At 56.8% G+C, this 22,945-nt stretch overlaps 1 protein-coding gene across 1 annotated transcript in view; it reads right to left on the reverse strand.

Annotated features, from left to right (window-relative positions):
• Positions 1-10,518: 10,518 nt before the first annotated feature.
• The window catches only part of IQSEC3 (IQ motif and Sec7 domain 3), an 87,808-nt gene continuing 75,381 nt past the window's right edge, over positions 10,519-22,945 (reverse strand). The window contains exons 10-14 of the mRNA XM_012732319.1: positions 22,115-22,214; positions 21,779-21,940; positions 18,929-19,021; positions 16,972-17,021; positions 10,519-13,811 (exon numbers count right to left, since the gene is read on the reverse strand). Coding sequence (XP_012587773.1) covers positions 13,383-13,811; positions 16,972-17,021; positions 18,929-19,021; positions 21,779-21,940; positions 22,115-22,214 — 834 coding nt within the window. The 3' untranslated portion in view covers positions 10,519-13,382. The remainder of the gene's footprint in view (positions 13,812-16,971; positions 17,022-18,928; positions 19,022-21,778; positions 21,941-22,114; positions 22,215-22,945) is intronic.

Consider the following 22,945-nt stretch of genomic DNA (forward strand, 5'->3'; position numbering starts at 1 on the left):
CCTGCCTTGGTCTTTCCTCTGACTGCCCATACTCATCCGGCCAGATTGCCTCTCTGACCCCTTTGTGCTTGCAACCTTCTCCCCTCCCCCATGGGAGGCCTTCAAGTCTGAGAGCTCTCCTCCCCTACCCCCCACTCCCCACTGACCACAACTCCTCCCTTGTCCCCCCTTCTCCCATGTTCCCCCGCCCCGCCCCAAATCTTGCCAGGCTCTTCCCTGTCTGGGGAAGGCTTCCTGGAAGAGGAAAGCTGGGCTTGGCAAAATTTCATGTTCTTGAGTTTAGGAGGGAAGTGAGGAGAGGGATAGAATAAGGCTTGGCCACTTTGGGAGCGGTTTCTTGGGTGGGAAGTAGGAACTGGAAGAGGGAGTCATGTGCTGGGACTGATGAATAGAGAGATGTCACCCAGCACCCCTGGCCAGTGAGTTCCACCTGCCAGAACCCCCAGGCCACCCCCAGAGTTCCCATTAGCCTTCACCTAGTTCTCTGAAGGGTTTTCAGTTTGTCAGAACAAGTATGGTGGCAGGCTGACTACAAGCTGATGTCCTGGCTTGTGGCAGTCCCTTTCTCCCTCCCTCTGGACTGCTCTGTGCTCTTGGGTTCGCCCTTCTGGGATTAGTTTGTGTGGAAGGAAAGAGGTCTAGGGGAAAGGGTTGGAGAGGAGCCCTGTTTCAACAAGCTTGCTCTCATTCATGAGATCCAGGGGCACAGCGAACAAGCATGGTGCTCTCTGCTGCCACCTGGTGGCATGTGGGAGCAGTGCCGCCTTCTCAGCCTGGTTTCAGCCTCCTGCCCACCCTTGACCTGCAGGAGGAAAGCTCCTTCACCCTGCCCTCATTGGGCAGTTGGACAGGGTGGCCAGCTCTCTTCCCTGTGTGAGACCTTGCCTTCTGGAAGCCAACTATGTTTTTCATGTTCCTTTCTCTGACCCCAGTGGGGTCCCCCAGGAGAGCCTGCTTGTTGCAGAAGACATGGACGCAGAAGCAGCTCTCTTCAGCATGCTGGGTCTTTGGAGTTTCAGTGCTTTCACCGAGAGAACAGCATTTCTTGTAGGCAGTTCCATGGTTCTGGCCATCTGCAGAGGAGGGCGCACAAGCTCACCCCAACTCTGACCTGAGTCGAAGTCTGCTTCTGCAGACTCCTCTCTGCTGCCTGGTCTTCTCCCACCGCACCCAAGTCCACCAGTACTCTCAGCTGTTCCAGATCCCCTGGCTTTACCCTCTGGAGTCTAGAGGCCTCTCCGCTCTGGCGCAGGGGGCTGCTGTGGCTGCAAGCCGGTCTGCAGCTCCTCCCTTGGGCTGCCTGTAGCTGCCGGCACTCAGCATGGAGAGGCCTGTGCCCAGAGAGACCTGCATGGGGCCTGTTGGGGCTGAAGGAGCCGGCAGGGGCTCGGGGAAGGGGATTTCAGGCCAGCTGCACACCTCATGGAACCCATTCCTACTGCTTGTGCGTGTGTACGCACATGCACATAAAGTCCATGTGTGGCGTTACATCTTGGGATCTGTTTTTAACTCACTTCCTAGGCTGTTTGAGTTTCAAACAGGTTGCCAGAGGCCTCACCTGGCAGCTATGACTTGTTTGGCTAGTCGGATATTTTTTAAAAGGCTTTTTAAGTGAATGCCTTGGGGCCCTGAGTTCGCCACAGGCTTCCTGTTCTTCATACCTGACCTTTTCAAAGTCATGTTTGAAGGTACTTGAATTTATAACCTGTGCCTTCAAGGAAGAGCTGAGAGCCAGGGCCAGCTGGTCAACCCTGACTTGAGTAGGGGGAGGAAACCAAAGGCCCGTGGTCTCAGGGGACCCAGAGCCTCAGAGGCAGCCACCAGGGGAGAGCCACGCTCTGGTCATGCAGGGACATCCCACCTGATGCTCCTTATTAATCCTTGGCCCTTTCTGCTCCCTTCCAGCACTTCTGTTTCCCAACGAAGGCTGATGGCCAGGCTTAACTTCAAGTTTGATCTGGTATCAGACTCTTCTAGCCCCCACTTCAAAGTGACCTTCAAAGCCCAAAGGACCAGTCAAATTTTCTGATGTTGGGGCTCTCTTCTGCCTCCCAAGTCCATCCAGATGAGCTTAGTGATCATCCCCTTTTGCCACTTATTTTAGACAAAGTCATTTGTAGGGGGCCACTCTCCTCTACTCTGAGGCTAAGATGGTCTCTGCTTTCTGGGCACCATGCACCACCCACCTTCCCAGGCTGGCTTCCATCGGAACTGGCTCTCCAAAGCTGCTGGGGGTCTCTGGGTTTGCTGTCCCCAACTACTCAGCTGGGTATGTCCCCCTCGCTAAGCCGTGGCACTGGGCTGGGCTTGGATTCACTGCCTCCTGCCTCACCTGGGAGCCCCCTCTGGAGCCCCCTCTCCTTGTCCAGAGTGTAAGTTGCCCTGGGCAGGAGCTGAGGAAGGTGCTGGGCCCCTTCCCACCCAGCCCAGGCTGGGAGAGTGCTGAATGCTTGCACTCCGCTGAGAATAGCAGGACCCAGCCTGAGGAGAGAACTCTCCCTGCATCTGTGTGAGCTGGGCTCTCAGGGCAGGGCCACGTGCTCCTTACCTCGGCAGCCCGCTTTTACAGCTTCCCCCTCCCTGCTCCATGCAGAGCCTCAGGAGAGCAAGCTCTGGTTTGGGGCCTCCAGGAAATGTCTGGACCCCACCTCCAAGTCACTCCCCAACCCACCCTCCAGGACCAGGTCACTCTCTGGCCAACTCAACGTGCAGCCAGGACCTCTTGTCTCTTCTGTGTCAACTCTGCCCGGCAGTTCTGTCATGTGCTGCCAGCAGTGCAGGCTCTTGGGCCTCAGACAGAACCCCTCCCCCATGCCCCCACTGGGCCAGAGAGAGAGCCAAGCTACCAGCCTGTCAGATAAGCCCTTTGCTGTCAAGGTGAGTGGACAGCATCATGGAAATAGGATTTAGGACTGGAGAAAGTAACAGATTCGTATGAGGTGCGGGAGTGCAGAGGACACCTACGACTGGGCCCTGGAGGAGAGAGGTGTGGAATTTGGAAGGAAGATGCCAAGCCTGGGTTGTGGGCAAAGGGCATAATCAAGGTGAGAGACTCACACCTTGTCCTAAAACTGCCAGAGGCACAGAGGAGCTCCTTGAAAAGCCCTCAGCCCACCTGCCGCCTGCCCCCACCGCCTGGGCTCACCTCCTAGGAGGCCCTGTGCTCCTCACCTGCCCTTGATGCCCCAGTGCAGGCTGGGAGTCACTCCTGCAGGCTGGGAGCACCTGAGTGACGAGGAGCGGCTCCTGCAGCTGGGTCACACAAGGCACGTGCTCCCACCTGGATCTCTAGGTCACTGATTCCGGGAAGCCGGTCACCATGCCATGTGGACACCCCAGCAGCCCAATAAAGGGGCCCATAGGAAGAAACACAGGGTTCCAGCCCATGGCTATCTGCAGCTTGTTGCCATGAACCCCTGCAGAGTGAGCACACACCCTCCCCCACACCCCCAACCTCCCTCCAGCTTCCACACCCCTGCCCCTCCCAGCCTCTAGTGGCTGCAGGCCTGGCTGACATGGGCTGTAAGCCAAGGGGCCCCCCAAGCCAGAAAAGCCCAGCCAGAGGACCTTGAATTCCTGATTCGCAGTGAAATATGGAGCATCCTATCGCATCACGTCTCTGAGTTTGGAGTCATTTGCTAAGTAGCAGCAGATATGCATGCAGGCTCAGGGCTCCCCGAAGCACAAGATCAGCTTATTGAGGGTCAGGTGTGGCCCCTCATCAGAAGCCTCCTCGTGCTGGACAGGGAGGGCTGAGCCCTTTGCCTCTCCCCCATGCCCTCACCCAGCCCAGGCCCTTCAGGGCCCTCCCTGGCCTGGGCCTGGCCCTTTGCCCCACTCTCAGGCAGGCGAGGGCTGCCCCCTGAGCCCCCACATGCTACTCCCTGATGGCCCCGAGAGTGTGGCTCCCCGCGACGTAACAGCTCAGGGATGTAGGAGGGCTGAATGGACCTGACAGGATGAGGAGCTTGTTAACCACTCACCAGCAGAGATGCCAGGGGAGAACAGCGGAGGGCTGGTGGGGCCTGCAGCCAGACCCTCAGGCGCCCAAGGCAGGACCCTCCACCTGCTACAGCCTGTCACTCCTCACCCAGGACAAGGCCCACGGAGAGCCAGGCGCCTCTTCTCTCAGACTCAGCGCCTGGGGGAAGGGGGGCAGATGCTCTTCCTGGCCAGAGGGTCTGCAGCCAGTGTGTTGACTCCGGTCAGTTTAGAGAAGATTCCAGGAGGAAGGTGGGGACCCGAAGGTGGCCAGAGCGGCCAGGCCAGTGTGGCAAAGGAGGAGCAGTGCTCGCCGGCCCCAGGCTGTGCTCTGAGCTTAGTTGAGAGTTGTCTCCTCTCTTGATGCTTTAGGATATTCTAGGAGCAAAGCCAGGTTCCTCCTCCATGCCAGTCCCTCCTCTGTCCCTGGTAACTGGAAGGGGCTGGGGGGTTGGAGGAGGGGGTTAGGCTAGGGGGTGGTGGGGGAGCAGCTTCTGCACCTTCTGCCTGCTGAAGGGAATTGTAACTCACTCTGAAGTATGATCGATAAGAGTTGATCAGGCTATGACGTTTTCTTCTGTTCCAAGGCTACAGTTGCTTTTAAAATCTATAGTAAGTATTAATTTAGGATGAACAAAATGTAGTCTATGTAATGTTGATTTAGAATGATGTACATTTGAACCCTGTATGCTATTATCAGCCTCCATTACTGCCACAAGAGATTAAAAAACAGAGAATAAGCATTGAATTGCATTGATTACTTTTTCTACAGCTCTTGACGCCATCAGTGTTTTTCTCCTTCACGCTTTTAATAGTGTTGGGGGAAAGGATATTCACTCTGTTAGTAGTGTTGGGGCGGGGAAGGATGTCCAGAGCAAATGCCACAAACAGGTTTATGGACCCCAACCCCACCCCAGGCCAAAGAGATCCCAGACACCAAGGACTACAGATCCCATAATGTCCTCACCACCGAAGGGAGGGTGCTGGGAGCTGAGGGCGGAGTCAAGCAGCCAGGTCTGGTGTCTGAACAGACACATGGGCCTTGGGGGCCACCTCTGGTTTTTCATTAGCTTTCAGTGCGCTATTGGGAGCCCAGCTCAGCGGAACTGGTAGGACGCCTTCATTAATTTATCTCTCCCTCCTCCTCCCTGAGTTATTCCTTCTTTCATTTCCCCTGTTTTGTAAGTAAACCCTTATTAACCTTTATTAACTGTGCCTGCAGTTGGGTGTTATTAGAAGTAGCTTCTAAGCACACAGGTGCAGACCCACAGTCAGCCAACCCATTTCACATTGAGGTGCCCCAGTAACAGGTTGAACAGTAGGGATAGATTCTAATATTGAGCCGTCTTTTCACTCCCGGCGCAAACCTCAGTCATGGTGCATCCTATTGCTGCATACAGCTTGTTAGAAGTTTATTTACGGCTTTTGTTTTATGCTCATTAGCAAGAGTGGCTTATCTTTCCTGCTGCTTATTATCCGAGTCTGGCTTCATTTTTGTTTTTACAGAAGATGCTTCAAAAAGCGTTTGGGGATTTTCTTTCTTTTTCGCTTTTCTGAAAGCACAAATAGGAGATTGGATTTATCCATTCCTTGAATATAAAGTAAAATTTCGTAACGTCATCTGTTCATGAGCGAGTTTTGGAGAGTTTTCTGGGATCGTGCTCTCTTGTGGAGATTTGCAAACGTAGTGCTGTCTGGTTTGTTGTTTTTTTGTAGTGCTCTATTTTTTTAAAAAAAGATTTATTTATTTGTGCATACAGAACTGGGGTACTGGCCAGAGGAGCAGGGGCAGTGAGGGGATTCACCAGAGACAGAGTGGGGAGCAGATGGACAAACTGTGAGGCAAACCACAGGTGTGTCAGGAGAGGTCTGCTGCACCATGTGGGTCACCTCCGGGGCGGGGATCCAACTCCCACTGAGGCGTCTGAACCTCACTTGCAGTGCAGAACTTTAACCCGTTGCGCCCCCAGGGAGGGCCTGTAGTGCTCTATTCAGCAAACATCTCTGCAGCAGAGACTTACACCTGCCTTGTCCACACCCCATAGGGACCTGGGCTGACTGTTTCATAACCAGTCCCACGAGAGGTTTGCTGATGTTATTGTCATTTCTTACAACTAACGTCTTCGCTCACTCTTTCTATTGTACATGTATTTTTTTTTTTACATCATTCAACATTTGTGCATTTTTTTTCATCTCGATTGTGATCCCCTTGACTTCCTTCCACCAATTTATTATCTATCTCATTTTTTATTTTGTCTTTAGTTTCTTTTGTTTCTTTTATTTACTTTGGGGTCTCTCTGTTGTTTCTTTCTTTCACTCCATGTATCTTTTTTTTTTTTTAACTATATTCATTACATCATCCTTCATTTTTGTACAATGTCTGGTTTCCCTATGAAATTCCCAGTTCTTCCCTGCACCATCACCATAGTCCCTTGTGCTCTTCCCACTCCTGTCCTGGCCCATGGACCTTTTCTTTTTTAAAAAAAAAAAAGATTTATTTATGTATACATACAGAACTGGGGTACAGGCCAGAGGTGCAGGGCAGTGAGAGGCTTCACCAGAGACAGAGTGGGGAGCACAATAGGCAGATCAACAAAGTGCACTGCTGAGGGGAGCAGCGGGCGGGTCAGGAGAGGTTTGCTGCGCCATGTGGGTCACCTCCGGGGTGGGGATCGAACTCATGCTGCAGTGGCCTTAGCTTCTTAGTGCTGTGCTTTAACCTGTTGCACCACCAGGGAGGCCCCCATTGACCATTTTAACCATTTTTGATTGTCCGGTTGACAGTCATTAAGCATATTCACATTGTGTACAACATCCCTGCTGGGCGATGCTATATATGTGCACATAGTGTGTGTGTGTGTGTGAGAGAGAGAGAGAGAGAGAGAGGAGAGAGACAGAGAGACGCTAGTCCCTGTGCTGTGTCACAACCCCATGACTTTTTATTTTAAAGCTGGGAGCTCACACCTCTTGAACCGGCACCCATTTCACCTGCTTGAACTTCCTTTCTGTTGTTTTCTTGTCACTTCTGACGTTCGACCGTCTCCCTACGTGTGAAAGGAAGTGGCTTGTCTCCCCAAGCTGCCTGCTTCCAGGTCTGACATGTGGGGACTCTGATGCCCTGTGATGGGGCCCACATTCCCTTACCCCTTCTCCTACTCCTCTGTGGGACTCAAGGGGGGGGGGCTACTTCTTGTCCAGATATCTTGGAAGGAAAAAAAGATTGGGGGTTCCTGGGGGAGAAGTTCTGCCCAGGGAAGTTGGGAATGTGGGAACAAGAGCAGCTTCTGGTGGTCCCTGTCTTCCTGTGACCGGTTCCCATCATCTCCAGATCCTGCCTTGAGATTCTCCAGGATCGTGGGAGCCGGAAGTGCCGAGTTGCAGGGGGCTGGCTAGCGGGGTGGGGGTGGGGGATCCCTTGGGAAAGAAGCGACCCAGACCTGCAGGGAGGATGGAAGAAGCAAGTGAGGAAAGAGTTCTCATCCCTCCTCCCCATCTCCTACACCCTGTTCCCTCATCCTCCAGCCTCTCCAGGATGGAATTTTCCAGCAGGGTTCAGTTTGGGCTCCAAGCTAGGACATGGGGGCTACCCTGAGGCTGGCCGCCTTCCTGGGAAGGGAAATGGGGGCCGGCAAGGACTCAGCCTGCAGGCCACTGGGCCTGAGCGGGGCTCACCTTCTGGGGGACACCTGTCCCACTAGGGGCCAGTGCTGGGGCCGCGGTACCTGCTTTGTCCTGGGCTGGAGAGCTCCCCTCATGCTCCCCACACTGTGAGCTGGGCTGCACTGGGACTTGACTGGTTTGCTCTGAGGGGCAGAGGAGAGGGAGTGGCAGGTGGTGGGTGAGTGGAGCATGGAAGGGCGCCCATGGACAGGGAGTGGACAGGGTACCTGGGATCACTGCCGGAGCATTGCAGGGCAAAGCTCTGGTGAGCAAATGAAAAAAGCAAGCGCCGGTGCCAGAACCATTTCCATGACTCGGTAACAGTGCGTGTGAGGGGCGGGCGGCCCACAACCTGCCTCACCCGCCTCCTGTCGCCTAGGCCTCCCCTCCAAGTACCTGGCGTCAAGGTGGCGCAACAGGACGCTGAGGGGCCAGGCCTGCTGGTGCCAGGTTATTTCATCCTGAGCGTCAACCTACATTGATAGATGGTGACACCTGATCAATTAGCCATGGCTGTCGGGGCTGGGGACCGAGGAGAGACAAGGCCCAGAGGGGTCGCCAGCCCTGCCAGGGAGAAATCAATCTTAGTGCAGTTTTATGTGGTTCATGCTGAGGTGTGAAAGGTTGTCAGCCGGGTGCTGGGTGGGTAATGGGCCATGGAGTCCATCCTGCTATTACTTCAAATGACAAGCCTGGGCCCACTTGGCGTGTAGTAGTGAGGAGGGGAGAGCTTCCCTGCAGGCCCTGGGCAGCTCCTCCGATGGGGTCAGGCTCTTCTGCGGCCGCTGCTTGTCCCCTGGGTCTGCAGCGGTGCCCGGGCCCTCCCCCAGCAGTCCCCACTTCACGGCTCCCTGAGTTGAGTTACTTACTCCTCCTCACAGGTACGATGACCATCTGTTGTGGATTTTCTAGAAGCCTGATTTTATTATTTCCTCTAAAGGTGGTTTTTAAATGCTCCCGAGAAAGATTTATTAAGAACTTCCAAGTAAGTAAATTCCTATGCCAGGAAACAGCCCTTTAGCTTCGTTCCTGCCTCCAAAGCTGTGCTCACTCCACCCCACGGAGGAGCCGCACACAGCTCACCTGCCCGCAGGTAAATTGCTCACCTCACCTTTGCTGAGTTTCCCTCCTAATGTTTATTTGAATGAATGTTTGCTTGAAAATAATCCTCTCCTTGAAATCTTCACCTCTACTGCCCCACCACTTGTGAAAAGGGTCCCCTGTTTATTTTGATGCCCCCACCCAGCATGACCCTGGGGAGCAGAAGTGTGACCCAGTCACTCTGCAGCACGGCATCACCGCCAGCACCTGGTGCACCTGCGTGACTTTAAACTGGCCGAATTCTTCCTGGCTCCTTGCACCAGCGGCTGATTCTGGCTCATTGCTCTCAGCCAGAAGCCCCTCTGTCCGGGGACCCATCACCAGAAACATCTCTCCGTTTCCCTGCAAGGCCGAAGGGCTGACTGCTGCCCTGTGCGGCTACATCTGAGGCTCTGGCAGCCCCGGTTCCCTCTCTGACTGGAGACCTGGCTGATGCCCACAGATAACCTCACGGGCCAAGTGGACTTGGAAAAGGCGAGGCAGCCCCCTGCCCACAGACATCAGGGGCCCCTTTTGGCTCCAGGCCCTCTCCCACCCCTGGGCTGAGCTGGAGCCCTCTGGGGTGCTCCCTAGGGGCCGAGCCTCAGCTTTCTGGGTCAGAGAATTCCCAGATGGAACAGGTCATAGCTGGCCCCAAGCTTCTGGAATTTCCTGCTTCCTGGATGGAGGATGAGGCTAATGTTCCCTTTTACTTTAACAAGACAGAACGGGAGCCAGTTAGGGCGATCTCTGGATTTCTGGGTGGTCAGGAGGACTGCCTGTCCTGCTTGCGGGGATCCCCCCAGATCAGCCATTCTAGCAAGCTGTTCTACTATAGGGTGCCTCTGAAGCTGTGGCTTTGCCAGAAGGTTCTTTCCTCTTTGCTTGGCCGGGAGAAATTGTGTCTGTGAAAACCCTGTCTGTGTACCAGGTCTGGCTGTGCTCGCTTGCCCGAGCCTCTGGTTCAGTCTGTTCCAGCAGTTTCCTCTGGCTTCGCTTCCAGCACTTGGCAGGGGACGTGGTGCAACTGAGTGGGGGAGTTGGGGGGCGGGAAGTGCCGTGCTCGGAAATGCTTGCTCTGTGCACTCTGACTCCATATACCTCCCCACTCCTTCACCTCAACCTTTCTCCCCTCGCCCCCCACCACTTCAGCTAGGCACATCCCAGGGCTTGTCAAACAAGATCCCACAATGAGAAGGTCAAGCTTTGGGAGCTGATGTCTGGTGAAAATCACCTACTGCTGGTGATCAAACATGTGCGGGAGGCCCCAACCCCTAACTGTACCCCAACTTTTCATTGCAGAAAGTGAGGCAGGACAGACAGGGTCTTACGCAGCTCCCTCACCCCTCACTCTGCCAGGACGCGCATGGGCAGTAATGGTGCTTCTGCCTTCAAAACCAGCTGTCTCCTTTGCAGCCCCCTCGCCTCTGGCTACAGGGTGCCTGTACCCTGCAGTAGTGTTGGGGTCCTGCAGCCCCAGCTCTGACCCAATGCCCATCTGTCAGCTGTATCCCAGAATCTAAGCCTCATTTGTTTAAGAAAGGGCTTCCCAGGAGAGGCCTGGAGTGTCACCCCGACATGACTGTGGTCAGAGGCCTGGTGTCCCAGCGTCCCCAACACTCCTGTGGTCAGAAGACCCCGCGTCCTGGCGTCCCTCTGACACGACTGTGGTCAGAGGGCCTGGCCTCCTGGCCACCCCTCAACTCTGATCCTTCAACTCTGATCAGTGAGAGGCTCCAATTTAAGGTTACCACCCCCACTTTAGCAAACAAAAGAAGCAGAAACAGCATTGTTTGTTCAAGTGACATATTTCAATATAATCTCTAAAACTCTATGAAGTGAACAGATAAAATACCTCTGGGCTATTTTGTTACAAAATATTTGCCATTTGGATTAGTCGCTGGGTGCAGCCACCCTGCCTTTCCCTAGAGAGTTTTCTCTCCAATGGGTGAAGGGGCAGATGTGGGTGGGGGTGGGGAACAGCAAGAAGGTCTGTACAGCAGAACACAGCACAGAGGGACGGTGGTTACCAGGGAAGCTTACTGGGCACAAAGAGACATTCTGGCAGGCTAGGAGGGAACAGGTGGGGTGGGGTGTCAGGGTACCTGGGTCCAGGACTCGGGCTCGGGTGCGTGTGTGCCTTTGGAGACAGGCAGGCGGGCCTCCAGGAGGAGCTGCCAGGGCAGGCTCTGGGCCCAGGTCTGGAGGTGGGACTGCCCGAAAGTGGGTGGGAGAGTTAACTGCGCCTCCCACTCCTAATTCTGGAGTTGGGGCCCAATGGACAATTGAGAGAGGGGTCCAGTTCCCCAGTGTAAGGCCTAGAGAGTTATGCGTGGCGCCATCTTGGGGTACTTGGGTCTGCACCCAGGAGGCTGTGCGGGGTGGCCCAGCGCACCCCCACTGTCAGCACAGTCTCCTCAGGGCTTCTCCAGCCCTCTGAGAGGGCTCACAGCCCTGACGTCGCTGAGGCCACAGGGTCACAAGGCTGGTTGCAGGTCCCTGGGGACGGGGACAGAGCAGGGTCCCAACCATGGCCTGTTGCTGATTGAGCAGGAGGTGACAGGCGCTAGCTTCCTCCACGGTGAAGAGGGCCAGCTGCACCCCGCCCCGGGCCAGGGGCCTAGAAGCCTCACAGCTCAGCTTTGTGCACTGACAGGGCCACCTGCTTCCAAGATGGGGGTCTTCTGCACTGCCACTGGGGCCCAGGGCAGCAAGGGGCTGGCGGGGAGCCCCTGGCTGGGGAAGGGCAGAGACATCTGAGCAGCCAGTCTCGGAGAGCCACGCACGCACCCACACACTCTGCTCTCCCAATGAAGAAGGTCAAGGCTTCAGCAGAGGTCAGTTCACTATGGGAACAGGTGATGAGGGGCCGAAGCGCCTCTTCCACAGCACCCTGACCTCATGGCCCCCGCACCTCCTGGCTCCTATTCCTTGAGCTCATACCCCCGACCTCCCATCCACACACCTATTCTTTCCCTGCCCCCTCACTCAAGATTTGGTCCCCCGTCACCACAACTCCACTTCCCTTGAAGCTCCTGGCATCTGCCGCCCAGCCTCCCCTCTCCATCGGAGACCAAGGATATTCCAGGCATCTACATGAGTGCACCCCATCTGCCAGCCCCTCCACTGTGAAAAGCTACAATCGGGGGTCCCCATTATGGAAAAGACGCAGGAGAGGGGTCGGGTAACATGGTGGGGGAGCAGACCACAGACCTTGGTGGGTAAAGACAGCACACTGTTCCCGAGTGTGGAAACGGGGCTGACAGACAAGACCAGAGGACCTGCTGGGTGACACCTAGTGACCACACAGACATGGGAAACTAGGTGGGCGGGCCTCTGAGAGCAGGCAGGGCCTGGGCCTCCCTGCAGCCCGGGGCGCTGCAGCTGGGACTGGGGAAGGGCGAAGGAGCCAGCTCGCGGTAGACTTGGCCAAAGGGCTGTTCATCTCTTTGGGTGCTTTGAAAGCAGACTCCACATTGGAGGAGATCTTAACAGTGGACAGCAATGAGTTTCTGGCTCAGGACTGGAGAGTCCAGCCTGGCTTAGACCACACCTCCGGAAGGGCCAGCGTGGGTGGCCATGGCACCACCCGAGGACTCCTGCTGCTCTACCAGTGTGTGGGGCTGCAGGAAGCCGGGCCCTGGTGCCACTCGCCCTGGGGCGGCCAGCCAACCCTGCTGGCTCCGTATTGCAATTTTGAGGGTGCAGTGCCTCTCCTAGCCACCCCTGACAGAGGGGTTCTGGTGCCTTGGAGGGGGGTTGTAAAGGCAGAGGGGCTAGCTTGGGGAGCAGTGGGGGATGCAGGAGCTTCTGAGCACTGCCTCCCACCCACTTCTACACCCACTGGAGACCACGGGGCAAGCAGAAAGAGCCTTTGCCCGGCCCAAATGCTACCTCTGCTGCTGATGTGCCCAGGGCTGCTGCCGCAATGGAAGAAGTTAACCTGGTCGCAGCTGTGTTTACGTTTACGCCCCCGGCACCCTCGGTGCTGGCTGGGGTCACTGGGGGACTAGGAATGAAGAAGCTCTTTGCGGGTGCATTTGGAAGATAGGTGATGTCACTGTGGCGCAGCCCTGCTGTCTAAGAGCTAAGGGTGCCCGTGTCCCCTTTCCTTTCTGGACGCCTTCCTGGAGTCCGGGCAGCCCGCGCAGGCTGGGCCCCAGCTCCCGAGAAAGCAGGAGGCCGGGCGGTGGGGAGGGGCGGTCAGACAGCCCACACCCCTGCAGTGGGGCCACAGCCTCTGCAGCCCGTGGGCTCAGGGGGAGCAGCAGCCATAGAGAAAGCCCCCCCTCTTCCGTTCCTCCAGGGACGCAGGGCCAACCCTCACCCAGACAGTGAGGTGCCCGTGCTGGGGCGGGCAGCCTGGTCACTTCAGTCCATCGTCCAACGGCCCAGTGGTGGCAGCAGTAGAGGACTGGGCCGCGTCTAGCTGTGCACCCCGGACAGTGAGGCGGCTCCAGATTTGGGAGAAGGAGCAGTGTGGCTGGGTGAGGCAAACCCCGGTCTCAGGGTTGGGGTTCTCTCCAAAACAGTGATTGGTGACCAGGAATGAATCGTGCCAGGGGTCGGGGAGCAGCGAAGGGGCCGTCGGGCTGTTGGGCAGCCCGGGACCCCTGGCAGCGAGAGCCCCCCCTCCCCGGGGCAGCAACACTCGGCAGAGTCTACACCAGGCTCCGAGAGCCACTGGAGTACCGGCGCCTGTGCAGCAGGGAGCCCGGGGGGCAGAACTGGTGCGGGTGGTTGTAGGGGGGCGGGGGTGGGGGCAGCGGAGGCTGGTGGGTGACCTTGGCGGGGGAGCCCGGGCCCCCCAGGGGTGTGGAGCCACAGGAGCCGGAGGATGAGGAGGCGTAGCAGGACAGAGCCTGGCTCAGCAGGGGCTCCATGCGGGCCAAGCAGGGCTTGTCCAGGACAATGACCTTGACAATCTGCTGGCACTGCACCAGGGTGCCCGGGGGTGTGGGTGGCGGTGGCGGCCTCGGCGGGGGCTGCTCTCGCAAGGGGCTAGGCTGCAGGTCTGGCACCGGCGCTCCCCTCTCGGGCCCCAGCCCCGGGCTGTGCTGGGACGTTTGAAGCCTGTTGTGAATTGACACCTAGTTTAGAAACAGCCAGAGAAGCATGAAATGTTACAAGACTAATTCCCAGCTGCTAGGACTGGCCCCCTGTGCCTCCCTCCCCACTCTCAGCCCTGGCTTGGGCACTCGGTGCTCTTCCCACCTCTCCGCCCAGGAAACTGGCTGCCAGCAGAGGTGTCCAGAGCCTCCATGGGCCCTGAGCAGCCTCAGTCTCCTCATCTGTGAGAAGGGCTGGGCCCAGGGACTCAGATCTCCCCGAGGCTGGGCAGGCTGAATTCATGGATCTGCTGGAGGGGCTCTGGGTCAGGGGTGCGCTTCTTCCCACCTCCCTCTCCACCGACCTCAAATTTGAAAAGCAAGATGAACAAACAGTCCCTACCCCTCCCTGCCCCCAAGGGACAAACGGACTAGAAATGGCCACTCTCCTCCCAAAGCCTGTCCAAAGGCTCATCACTGCGGAATCGAAAACGGGCCCAAATCCCAAAATGCCTTCAGGGACTCCTGAAGGGGTCGCCCGAACGCCATCGCTCAGACTCCCCGAGATCAGGTCATGCATTATTTAAGAGCAGTTTGGGCCAAGGTCAGACTTGGGCCCCCACTGGCCTTTCGGGTCCAGCTTACATCCTGGTTAAGTTTGTTCCCTTGCAGGCAGGGGTGTCCCGAGAGAGTCTCATCTTTACCCTCTGGGCAGGCGTGAGGAGGGAGGCTCTCCCTCAGCCCATGGAGGCCCTGGTCCACTCTTGCTAACAGGGGAAGGAAGAATGGACAGGTGGGAGGCTAGAGGATTCTGGAAGGAGAGGGATGTAATCCTCACCGCACCCACAGGCTCTCAGCTATGTGGCTGAGATCTACTCAAACCCTGGGTTCTTGGGGGAAGGCTGAGCCCCTTTCATTGATATAATAGTTTATTTTTACATCATTTTGCGCCTGCGGGTGCTTCTCACAGCCCTGGGTTCCACCACCAGGACTGGCTGCTGCAATCACAGGGGGGAAACTGAGGCCGTAGCGGAGGGGATCTAGTCTCCAGACGCAGACCAGGATGGCCCAATCCAAAACTAACTGAAGCCCTAAACCAGCAGACCCCAGTCTTGTTTACTGGCAAGTGGTGCAATTTCAGGACCCCTTTTCTTGGCTCTGTGCCGGCCCTGTGGGGACTCTCCTCACCCCGGCCTGCCCGCCCTTCATTCACGAAGCCCCCCGCCCCCGCCATGTTCAGCCTAAGGCAGGCTTTGCCCTTCATTCTCACCTGCAACCCCAGTAGCACTTTCTAGGTCTGAGATGCTCAGAATTAAATGAAGGTGCCCTGAACCTCTCAGTGCCCTGCACAGGCAAGTGGGGAGCATGCTGGGGTCCCCCCGCAAAGGCCCTCCTTCGGGAAGAAGGCCTCTGCCCTCTCTGCCTCTCCCCAGCTGGACTCTGGCCACGCCCTGGGGACATCGGTGGCCTGAGACAGCCGGCAGCTGTGTGGCTTCGGCTGCTCCCCCGATGCCTGGTGGCCCTGACCACACCCATGGACCCCACTTTCTCCTCCTCCCCAGCTGCCCGGTACAGCTTGAGGCTCCCCTTCCTGCAGCCCCTCTTCACCCCGACCCCCTAGATTTCTGACCCCCTCCTCCCCACCCAGCCCGGATCCTTTATCGTCAATGATCAATGAGTGACAGACAGGAAGTGACAGCGAACTACGGTCTCGTTCTGACCCCTTCTCATTCCCTGCGGATGAAGGAAAGAAGGAAGCAGTAGGGAGAGAGAGGAGCATGGAACATGAGTAGCCAGTCAGAACAGCTCAGAGAGGATGGAGAAGCGCCTGCCAGAGGGTCTCGGCCAGGCAGTGATGGACAGAGGGTGGAGAGAGCCGGGGTCCAGCTGAGAGGCCAGGGGCGCGAGGCTGCCCCCTGTGGGGGAGCAGAGGCTGCAGGGCTAGCCGAGGGCGGCAGCCTTGCAGACAGCCGCACAGCCTGGGCAGGCCATGAGTGCGGGTCCTCCCTAGGCAGGTCAGGCGCGGCAGAGCTGGCAGGAAAGGCCGGAGGGCTGGGAACGGCCTGTGTTTATCTGCAAGGCTAGAGAATGGTGGCTGCAGGGAGATGGGGAGAGAGGGGGGCAGGGGATGGAATACCCACCCTGGGGGCTGGTCAGCTGCTGGGGCAGGAAGCTCCTCCGTGTAAGGTGCCACCTCCAGACACAGGTGTGTGGGGGCTGGGGGGCCATGGGGAGACAAGGAGCTGGGTTCCCCGGGTGTCCTGGGGCTTCCCAGAGCTTAGTCAGGCTCGTGGCAGGGCTCGTGGCAGGGCTCCTCCCCTAGACCTCTCGGTGGGGCTCCTCAGGCTCCGAGCGGGTACGGGGAAGGAGGTGACTGTGGAGCACCTGGTGGACCCTGGAGGCCTGGCAGAGGCCTGTGGGGTGCTGGTGGGCAGGCAAAGGGGGCTGGTAGGGAGGGCTGGGGCTCAGCAGGGCTTGCAGGAGCCCCTGCACGCCTCCCCTCAGGTGACCCTTTGGGGCATGGAGCCGGCCAGCTTCTCCAGCCCCTTCCCATGTGGCTCGGGGGTGGTTTCTCCGGCCCTCCAACCTGCACAGACTACTTCAGATGCAACAGGCCTGGCCACAGAAGGCAACCCCGACACAGCTTCTGCTCGCCGTCTGCCGCGCACCCTACCCCATGGCCCGCCGGTGGGCCAGTGCGTCCGGGAGAAGCTCCCCTCCCAGCTGTCCCCATTCTCAACCTCCAGCTTCTCCGGGAGGACAGGGTCTGCCCCCAAAGTGACCATCTGGGGACTTGACTTAAGGGGTGAGACGCAGAACGGGAGGACTTGGGGAAGGGGTGTCGGGGTGGGGGCTCTGATACTGCGCGCATTAGGCCGTGAGCGGGTGCTGGGGGAGTGGGCTGGCGCCGGGTGGGCCGGGTCACGGGCTTCAGATCTGCGGGGTCAGTGTGGGAGCTGGGCGGCTGGGGCAGGCCGGGCAGGGTGGGGAGTGGGGAGTGCTGTGGCTTAACTGGGCGCTGCAACAGTGGCATCCCCATGCTAGCAGTAACTTTTAATTGTATCTCTTGAAATTGGTAAAATGGTGAGTCGGGCTGGGGAGGCATTGATTAATACCTGAGAAGAGAAACAACAGAAACGGTGAGAAGTAGGACAAGTGGGGCCACAGAGTCACTCACCTGGGCGGCCAGGTCTCCACTTACCTCCACCGAGCTCTCCTCCGGCCTCTCCCCCAGCACAGCATCCCTTTTGGCTTTGAATGCAAAGAGCACAGGGCTCATTCTCTGCCCATCTCAACATAATCCCTGCGTATCCGCTTCCCTCCTCCCCCAGACCCAGCAGCTCTGCAGCTAATTGTGTGGACAAAGTCTCCGGGGCAGTGGTCCGAGACGCGAGAGACAGCTGGGAACAGCCAGCAGCAAGTCGGCCAGTGCTGCCCCCTTGCCGCTGTGCTGTGTGACCTCGGGGCAAAGTGCTATCCCTCTCTGGGCTTCTGCAGACTAGAAGGTCTCTGCCGTTCTTTCTGGCACTGCTGAGACCCAGTTCGCCATAGTCAAAGCTTCCCGATATGCGCAGTGGGGGCGGCACTGGTTCTTGGCTCCCAGACACACCGTGTTTAAAGCCACCATGTCAATTTGTCACCTTCAGCCACAGGCCGCTTAAAGGAGGGGCTATGGCCCTTTTGTGCTCCTGCACCTGCCGCTTTGGCTGATGGATGCAGACTGTGTGCTGAGCCCTGCGTCCAGCGCTCACCGCCCGGCCTGGCACACGTAAGAGCGGATGATGGCTCGGGAGCTGCCACCGGGGCTTTCTAGCTGGGCTGGCACAGCGCCAGGACCCTGCGGACCCCAACAGTTTAATGACTTTCTCTGACTCAGGCACCCCCAACCCCGCAGCTCCTACTTCACCAGCAGGCACCACCTGGGCCCCTCTGCTGGAGTCGTCTGATTTCTCAGAGCCCTTGGGGGGTGGGGGTGGGGGGGCCAGTTCCCTGGCAATGCTCATCCCTCTGCTGTGCTATTGTCTGGGACCAAAGAGCCCTGCAGGGTGGAGACACCGGATAGACAAGGCCCTGGGGACATGCAGCCGCTGCCAAAGGAGGCGGCTTGGGAAGCAGAGAGTGGGGCCATGCAGAGGTTTAGCTCTGGAGTGTGAGCAGCTGTGAAAACAGGCAATGACCCATGCACGAGGGCGAGAGAGAAATGAAGGGGCGGCTGGAAACCATGAATGCGTCATGGCGTGCAGGAGGTGACATCACAGTGAGGCTCTCCATGAGGTAATGGATGGCGTCGCCCACTGATGCGACCGTCCTGGGAGGCTGTCTGTCCAAAGTCTCGGCCGGCTGCTGAGGGTCAGGGCCCAACAGTTTCTAAGCTCAAGCTAATGTCCTGTTTTCCAGTGTTCAGCACAGGGCACACAGCCGGTGCTCGATCGGTGCTGGTCAAATGTAAGACTTTAAGAATGAAGAGCGAGCGGTTGTGCGTGGTTCGCTGGGTGTTGCTGGGATGGGGTCTCATTCTCATGCCACCAGGTCCCACCCATGGGACAGGGGCAGTGGAGATGCAGTGAGGGTGTGGTGTGGAAGGGCAAGAGGTAAACAGAAGGGGAGGAGGATGCCCATGGGTGGAAGGAAGCAGGACTAAGCTGGCACAAAATCTGAAGCTGATTTGACTTGTCTGGGGCGAATAATTCAATTTGCAGAAGCCATTGCAGAAACTGGACTTGAGGGTTTATCTGGATGTTGGGGGTAGACTGATTCTGGACCTGCGATTAGAAGGTGCTCACTAGGGAAAGGACTTTATAGGGTAAATCAAGACTTCCAACCCTTCTGATCACCCCCCCCCATTTTCCCCGGAGACCCCTCCCCACAGACATAGCCATTTTTCTCACAACCTGTCTCTAATCAGTCCCCGGGGCTCGGGACTTGGCCTGATTTAAGAGACCTGGTGCTTAAGTGTAATTTGTACATTAGCACATTACTCCTTCACCTTCCTCCCTCTGGCCCCAGGAGATGAAGCCTGGAGCCCTCTGCAGAAAGGGCTGTGATAAGAGCCATGCGTGCACCCAAATTCTCCAGAAACACCCACCCACCCCCTGACAGGGTGGGTCCCCTCCATGGGGGGCCTGGGGTCTGGAACTGGGGAGCAAAGCCCAGCTCACCTGTCGGCGATCCCTGCTTTGACTGTGGGTCCCCCTGGGCTCCACTGGACTTGAAGGAGAGCGTCTTTACTGCCTGCTGCTTCTCCAGCTCCCCTAAGGAAGGAGAGGCCCGTGAACAGGGAGAAACTCTAATCCCTCACACAGAGACAAGACCAGCAGTGAAGGGAAGCACACGAAGAGGAGGAGACAGGCTTCCTGGTACATGCTGCAAAGCATGGACTCTGGAGTCTGCAAGCCCACCTCGTGGCAAGTGACACCCACTAGGCCTCAGTTTCCTCATCTGTCGGTAGCGATGGTCACACCTGCTTCAAGGGGGAGAGGCAGGTGAGAGGCTAAGAGGAGGGAGCTCAAATCCCTGTTCTGCTCATGCCCACCTGTATGACCTTAGGGAACTTACAGCCTGTCAAGCCTCCAGGCCTCCCTTTAGTGGACAGCAGGGCCTCCACGCGTCACCATGAGGATTTCATGAGGAAACATAAGACTTCACTGACGATAGGTCTGGTTTGTGCTAGTGCTCAACAAACACAGCTTAGGTGATAAGGTGTGAGACGCCCTGGCACAGCTCACCTTGGTGACATCAGCCAGCCCAGCTAATGCCCACAGTGCCCGGGCCTGAGCCCACTGGCTGGCTGAGTGAGTGGCCACATGGTTTTCTGTGGCAGAGACCTGCATCCCCTCGGATATCAGCACCACACAGCCCGCCGGCCAGGACCTGGCTCTGTTCAACCAGCACCTCCTTTCCTGACTGTCTGCTTGGGTCTTCTTGTTCTTGTCTCGGGGTTCTGGGGAGCAGCCAGCTGCTACCTTGGAGATCTGACAGTCATTATTAAATCACTCCTCAGCCTGTCTTTTTCAGACATAACTCAGTTCCTTTTATTACAGCGGCTCTCCTGGGAGCCACTTTCTGCCTCTCTGGTTGTCGGTAATCTGGGGATGCTGGACTGCAAACCCCCAAAACAGAACAACTTGTCCTCACAGTCTGAATCACCCCATCAAGCAATACTACATTTTTAAAAAAACTGAGCTGAGAGTTGTTCCTCTCCCCTGACGGGATCTCTGGGTTCTGGAGAAATTAGCCTTGTAATTACAAGCTCAGAGTCAAGGAACCGGGTGAAAATCTCGTTTTGTCACTGCCTGTGTGAACCTGGGCCACTTCCTTAAGCTCTGGGGAACCCCGAACCCTTATAGGCAGAGTAAGGGTGATATACTCACTTCATGGAAAGTTGTTGCCAGATTTAAATAATACAGGTGCCAGGCATGTGAGTACTCCGCAAATGGAAGTTTCTTTTTTCTGTCTCCCTTTCTTTCCCAGCCTGACCCTGCACTGTTCCCAGCTGTTCCTTCCCTCTCTTTCCATCAGAAGAATAAGAGCCAAAGGTGAGACTTTCTCTCTGCTTCTCCCCTGCTCCAGCCCCCACCCCCAGCTGCACTGAGCTCTTGACATAGATTCTGGCAGCGTCTAATCCTCTGTCCTTGGGCAGGGTGTGAGGTGCCTTTCCCAGGGCTGAGGAGGGAGACGTGCCTCCTCTAACAATGCTGGTGCCAGTCTTGCGCCACGGCTCCCCGGGGCTGTGTGGAGCCATCTGTGACATTTTGACAATGAGAGAAGTGAAGCCATTTCAGGCTGTGTCCTTAAGAATCAAGGTCAAGGTCAAGGTAAACCGCTGAGGTGGCTTCTTTGAGCTTCCCGCCAGCCCTTGAGAACAGTCTTTATGTTGTACCTCTGAGCTCAAGTGTGTCAGCAGAGTGCAGAGAGAGGGTGTGCTTAACAGCCCCCAATTTAGTTGTTGTTCTGGGAAATTACAGAACCCATTCCCTCTCGGGGTGGCAGGGCCAGAATCAGACGGAAACGCAGACGCCAGGGCCCCCGTGTGACTTCCCTTAATTTCTCTGAGTCTCGTCTATAAAATGGGACAGTGCATCTCACAGGGTCACTGTGAGGGTTACTGGAATAGAAAGAAACTGTCCTGGATCGGGTTGGCATTCCAAAAAAGATGATCAAATGCAGTCCTATGTGCCCAGTTCAAAACTCGGCTGCCTTTCCTGTGGCCTAGCGGTTTGCATTAATTTAGAAATACCTTTCAGCTAAGTGACCACAGGAGGCTGATCTGATGCCCGTATTTATTTTCCGGTTTAGTTTCTGAACACATTTTTAATTTTTTCATTTAAGAGCTATCGTAAGCTACTGCAATACTTAGACAGTGAAACCTTCGGACCATCCCTGCTCTTTTCTTATACCAAAGAACAACCAATAAACCACCTGTAAACTGCCTGGACATACCTGGACATTCGCCGAAGCTCGGCTGTTTTCTGAAATGCCTGAACTAGCACCGTCAAGAGCCAAGGCTCCAAGGTGAAGGGGCCTGGACTCTTCAAAAAGACCAGGTTATAAAAAACTGAAATTTAATCTACTCTTCTAGATTAAAAGAAATTTAAAAAAAACAGCCAGATGTACCAGGTGACCCTTGCCTGCATGAAAGACAGTGGCGAGAAGGAGGCGCCCTCGCCCCGAGGCCTCTGGTTTGCCCGATTGGTCGTTTGTGTCAAACACAGCAGAGTCCTCTGTTCTGAGGGGCTTTTCCTGCAGCCCCACACCTGGTCACGCTTGTGCACGCCAGTGTACCTCACTTTAATGGTGGAGACCAGGGCACCCATGCGGGGTGGAGGTGGGGCAAGGAGGCTGGAGGAGGGGAGGTTTGCATAGCACGAGCTCTGTGACCCAGCCCGCACTCACTCCAAAGCCGGCAAAGAGACACGGTGAGGTGCGCCCACGGGCCACCCTGTCCCTGCTGGCCAGAACCTGCCCACGCTGCCCACCACCTCAGAGAGCTCCTGTGCCCGCGTCCTTACACTCTATCCGGATCTGCTCCAGCTCTGTCACCTCGGCGATGGACTCCTTCAGGTCCTCCACGAACTTCTGCATCTCATCTGAGCCGAGGGCGCAGAAATGCAGCACTTGCTTCTTCTCAGAGCCCGAGAGCGGGGTCACCAGGGTGATGCCATGAGAATAATCTGCGAACCCCCACGCCAGGATGGTGAACGGCAGAGGTGAAACTGCAGCCCACCCAACAGGGAGCATGGACCCGGCTTTTGGGGCACCGACTTTGCCCGCTCCCTCCAAGCCACGGTCTCCCTCACTTCGCCCCCACTGCCCTCTGCCACCCCCCTGGGCTGACGGGCACTTACATTCGTTCTCAAAGAGGTGGAACTGCATGCCCAGGAGGCCGACCGATTTGCAGAACGTGTAGGTGGAGGAGCTCTTCTTCTTCGGGCAAAGTTTGAGAATCTGTCCAAGAAAGGAGAGAGATGCACTGACGGGTGTCAGAGAGGTATGCTCCCTGGGACACGTGAACACTGGGGAGACACGTGGACCCACAAGTCCATGCACACACAGAAGCATTCACATACATGCACACTTCATGCCTAGGATGTGTTCACGAACACATACACACATGCACTTATTTGTATGTACACACACACCGTGTAAATATCAGAGGGTTTTTATTGTTTGTTTCTTGCTGCAGAAAACCCTTCCGTGGTTATTCTCACTGAGTTTAGAAGCCAGTCCACACTGCCTGCCCTGGCTTCTCAGCCCCACCTGATCTGGGCCCTATTGACTCTGGCTTTATGTTCTAGCCACACCGTCCTTAGCGGACCTGGAACAGGGCAAGCCCAGGGTCACCACACAGTCCCTCTGCACCTCTTTGTGCCTCAACTTTAGGACTTACAAAGCGTGAGTGGGGGCGCCCGCCTGAGCTACCACAACCCGTGATGTGAGAGTCCCTGAAAAAGGCAAACCCAGGTCCTTCCTGGTGGTGCAACGGGTTAGGACGCAGCACTGCAAGCTGGCAGCAACTACTGCAGTGAGATTTCGAAACCTGCCTGTCCCGGAGGTGACCCACATGGCACAGCAGACCTCTCCTGACCCGCCCGCTGCTCCTCTCAGCAGTGGACTTCGTCAGTTGGCCTGTTCTGCTCCCCACTGTGACTCTGGTGATCTTCTCACCACCCCTGCAC

Source organism: Condylura cristata, unplaced genomic scaffold, assembly GCF_000260355.1.
Source record: "Condylura cristata isolate star-nosed mole 26May11 unplaced genomic scaffold, ConCri1.0 scaffold00034, whole genome shotgun sequence".
Lineage (NCBI taxonomy): Eukaryota > Metazoa > Chordata > Mammalia > Eulipotyphla > Talpidae > Condylura > Condylura cristata.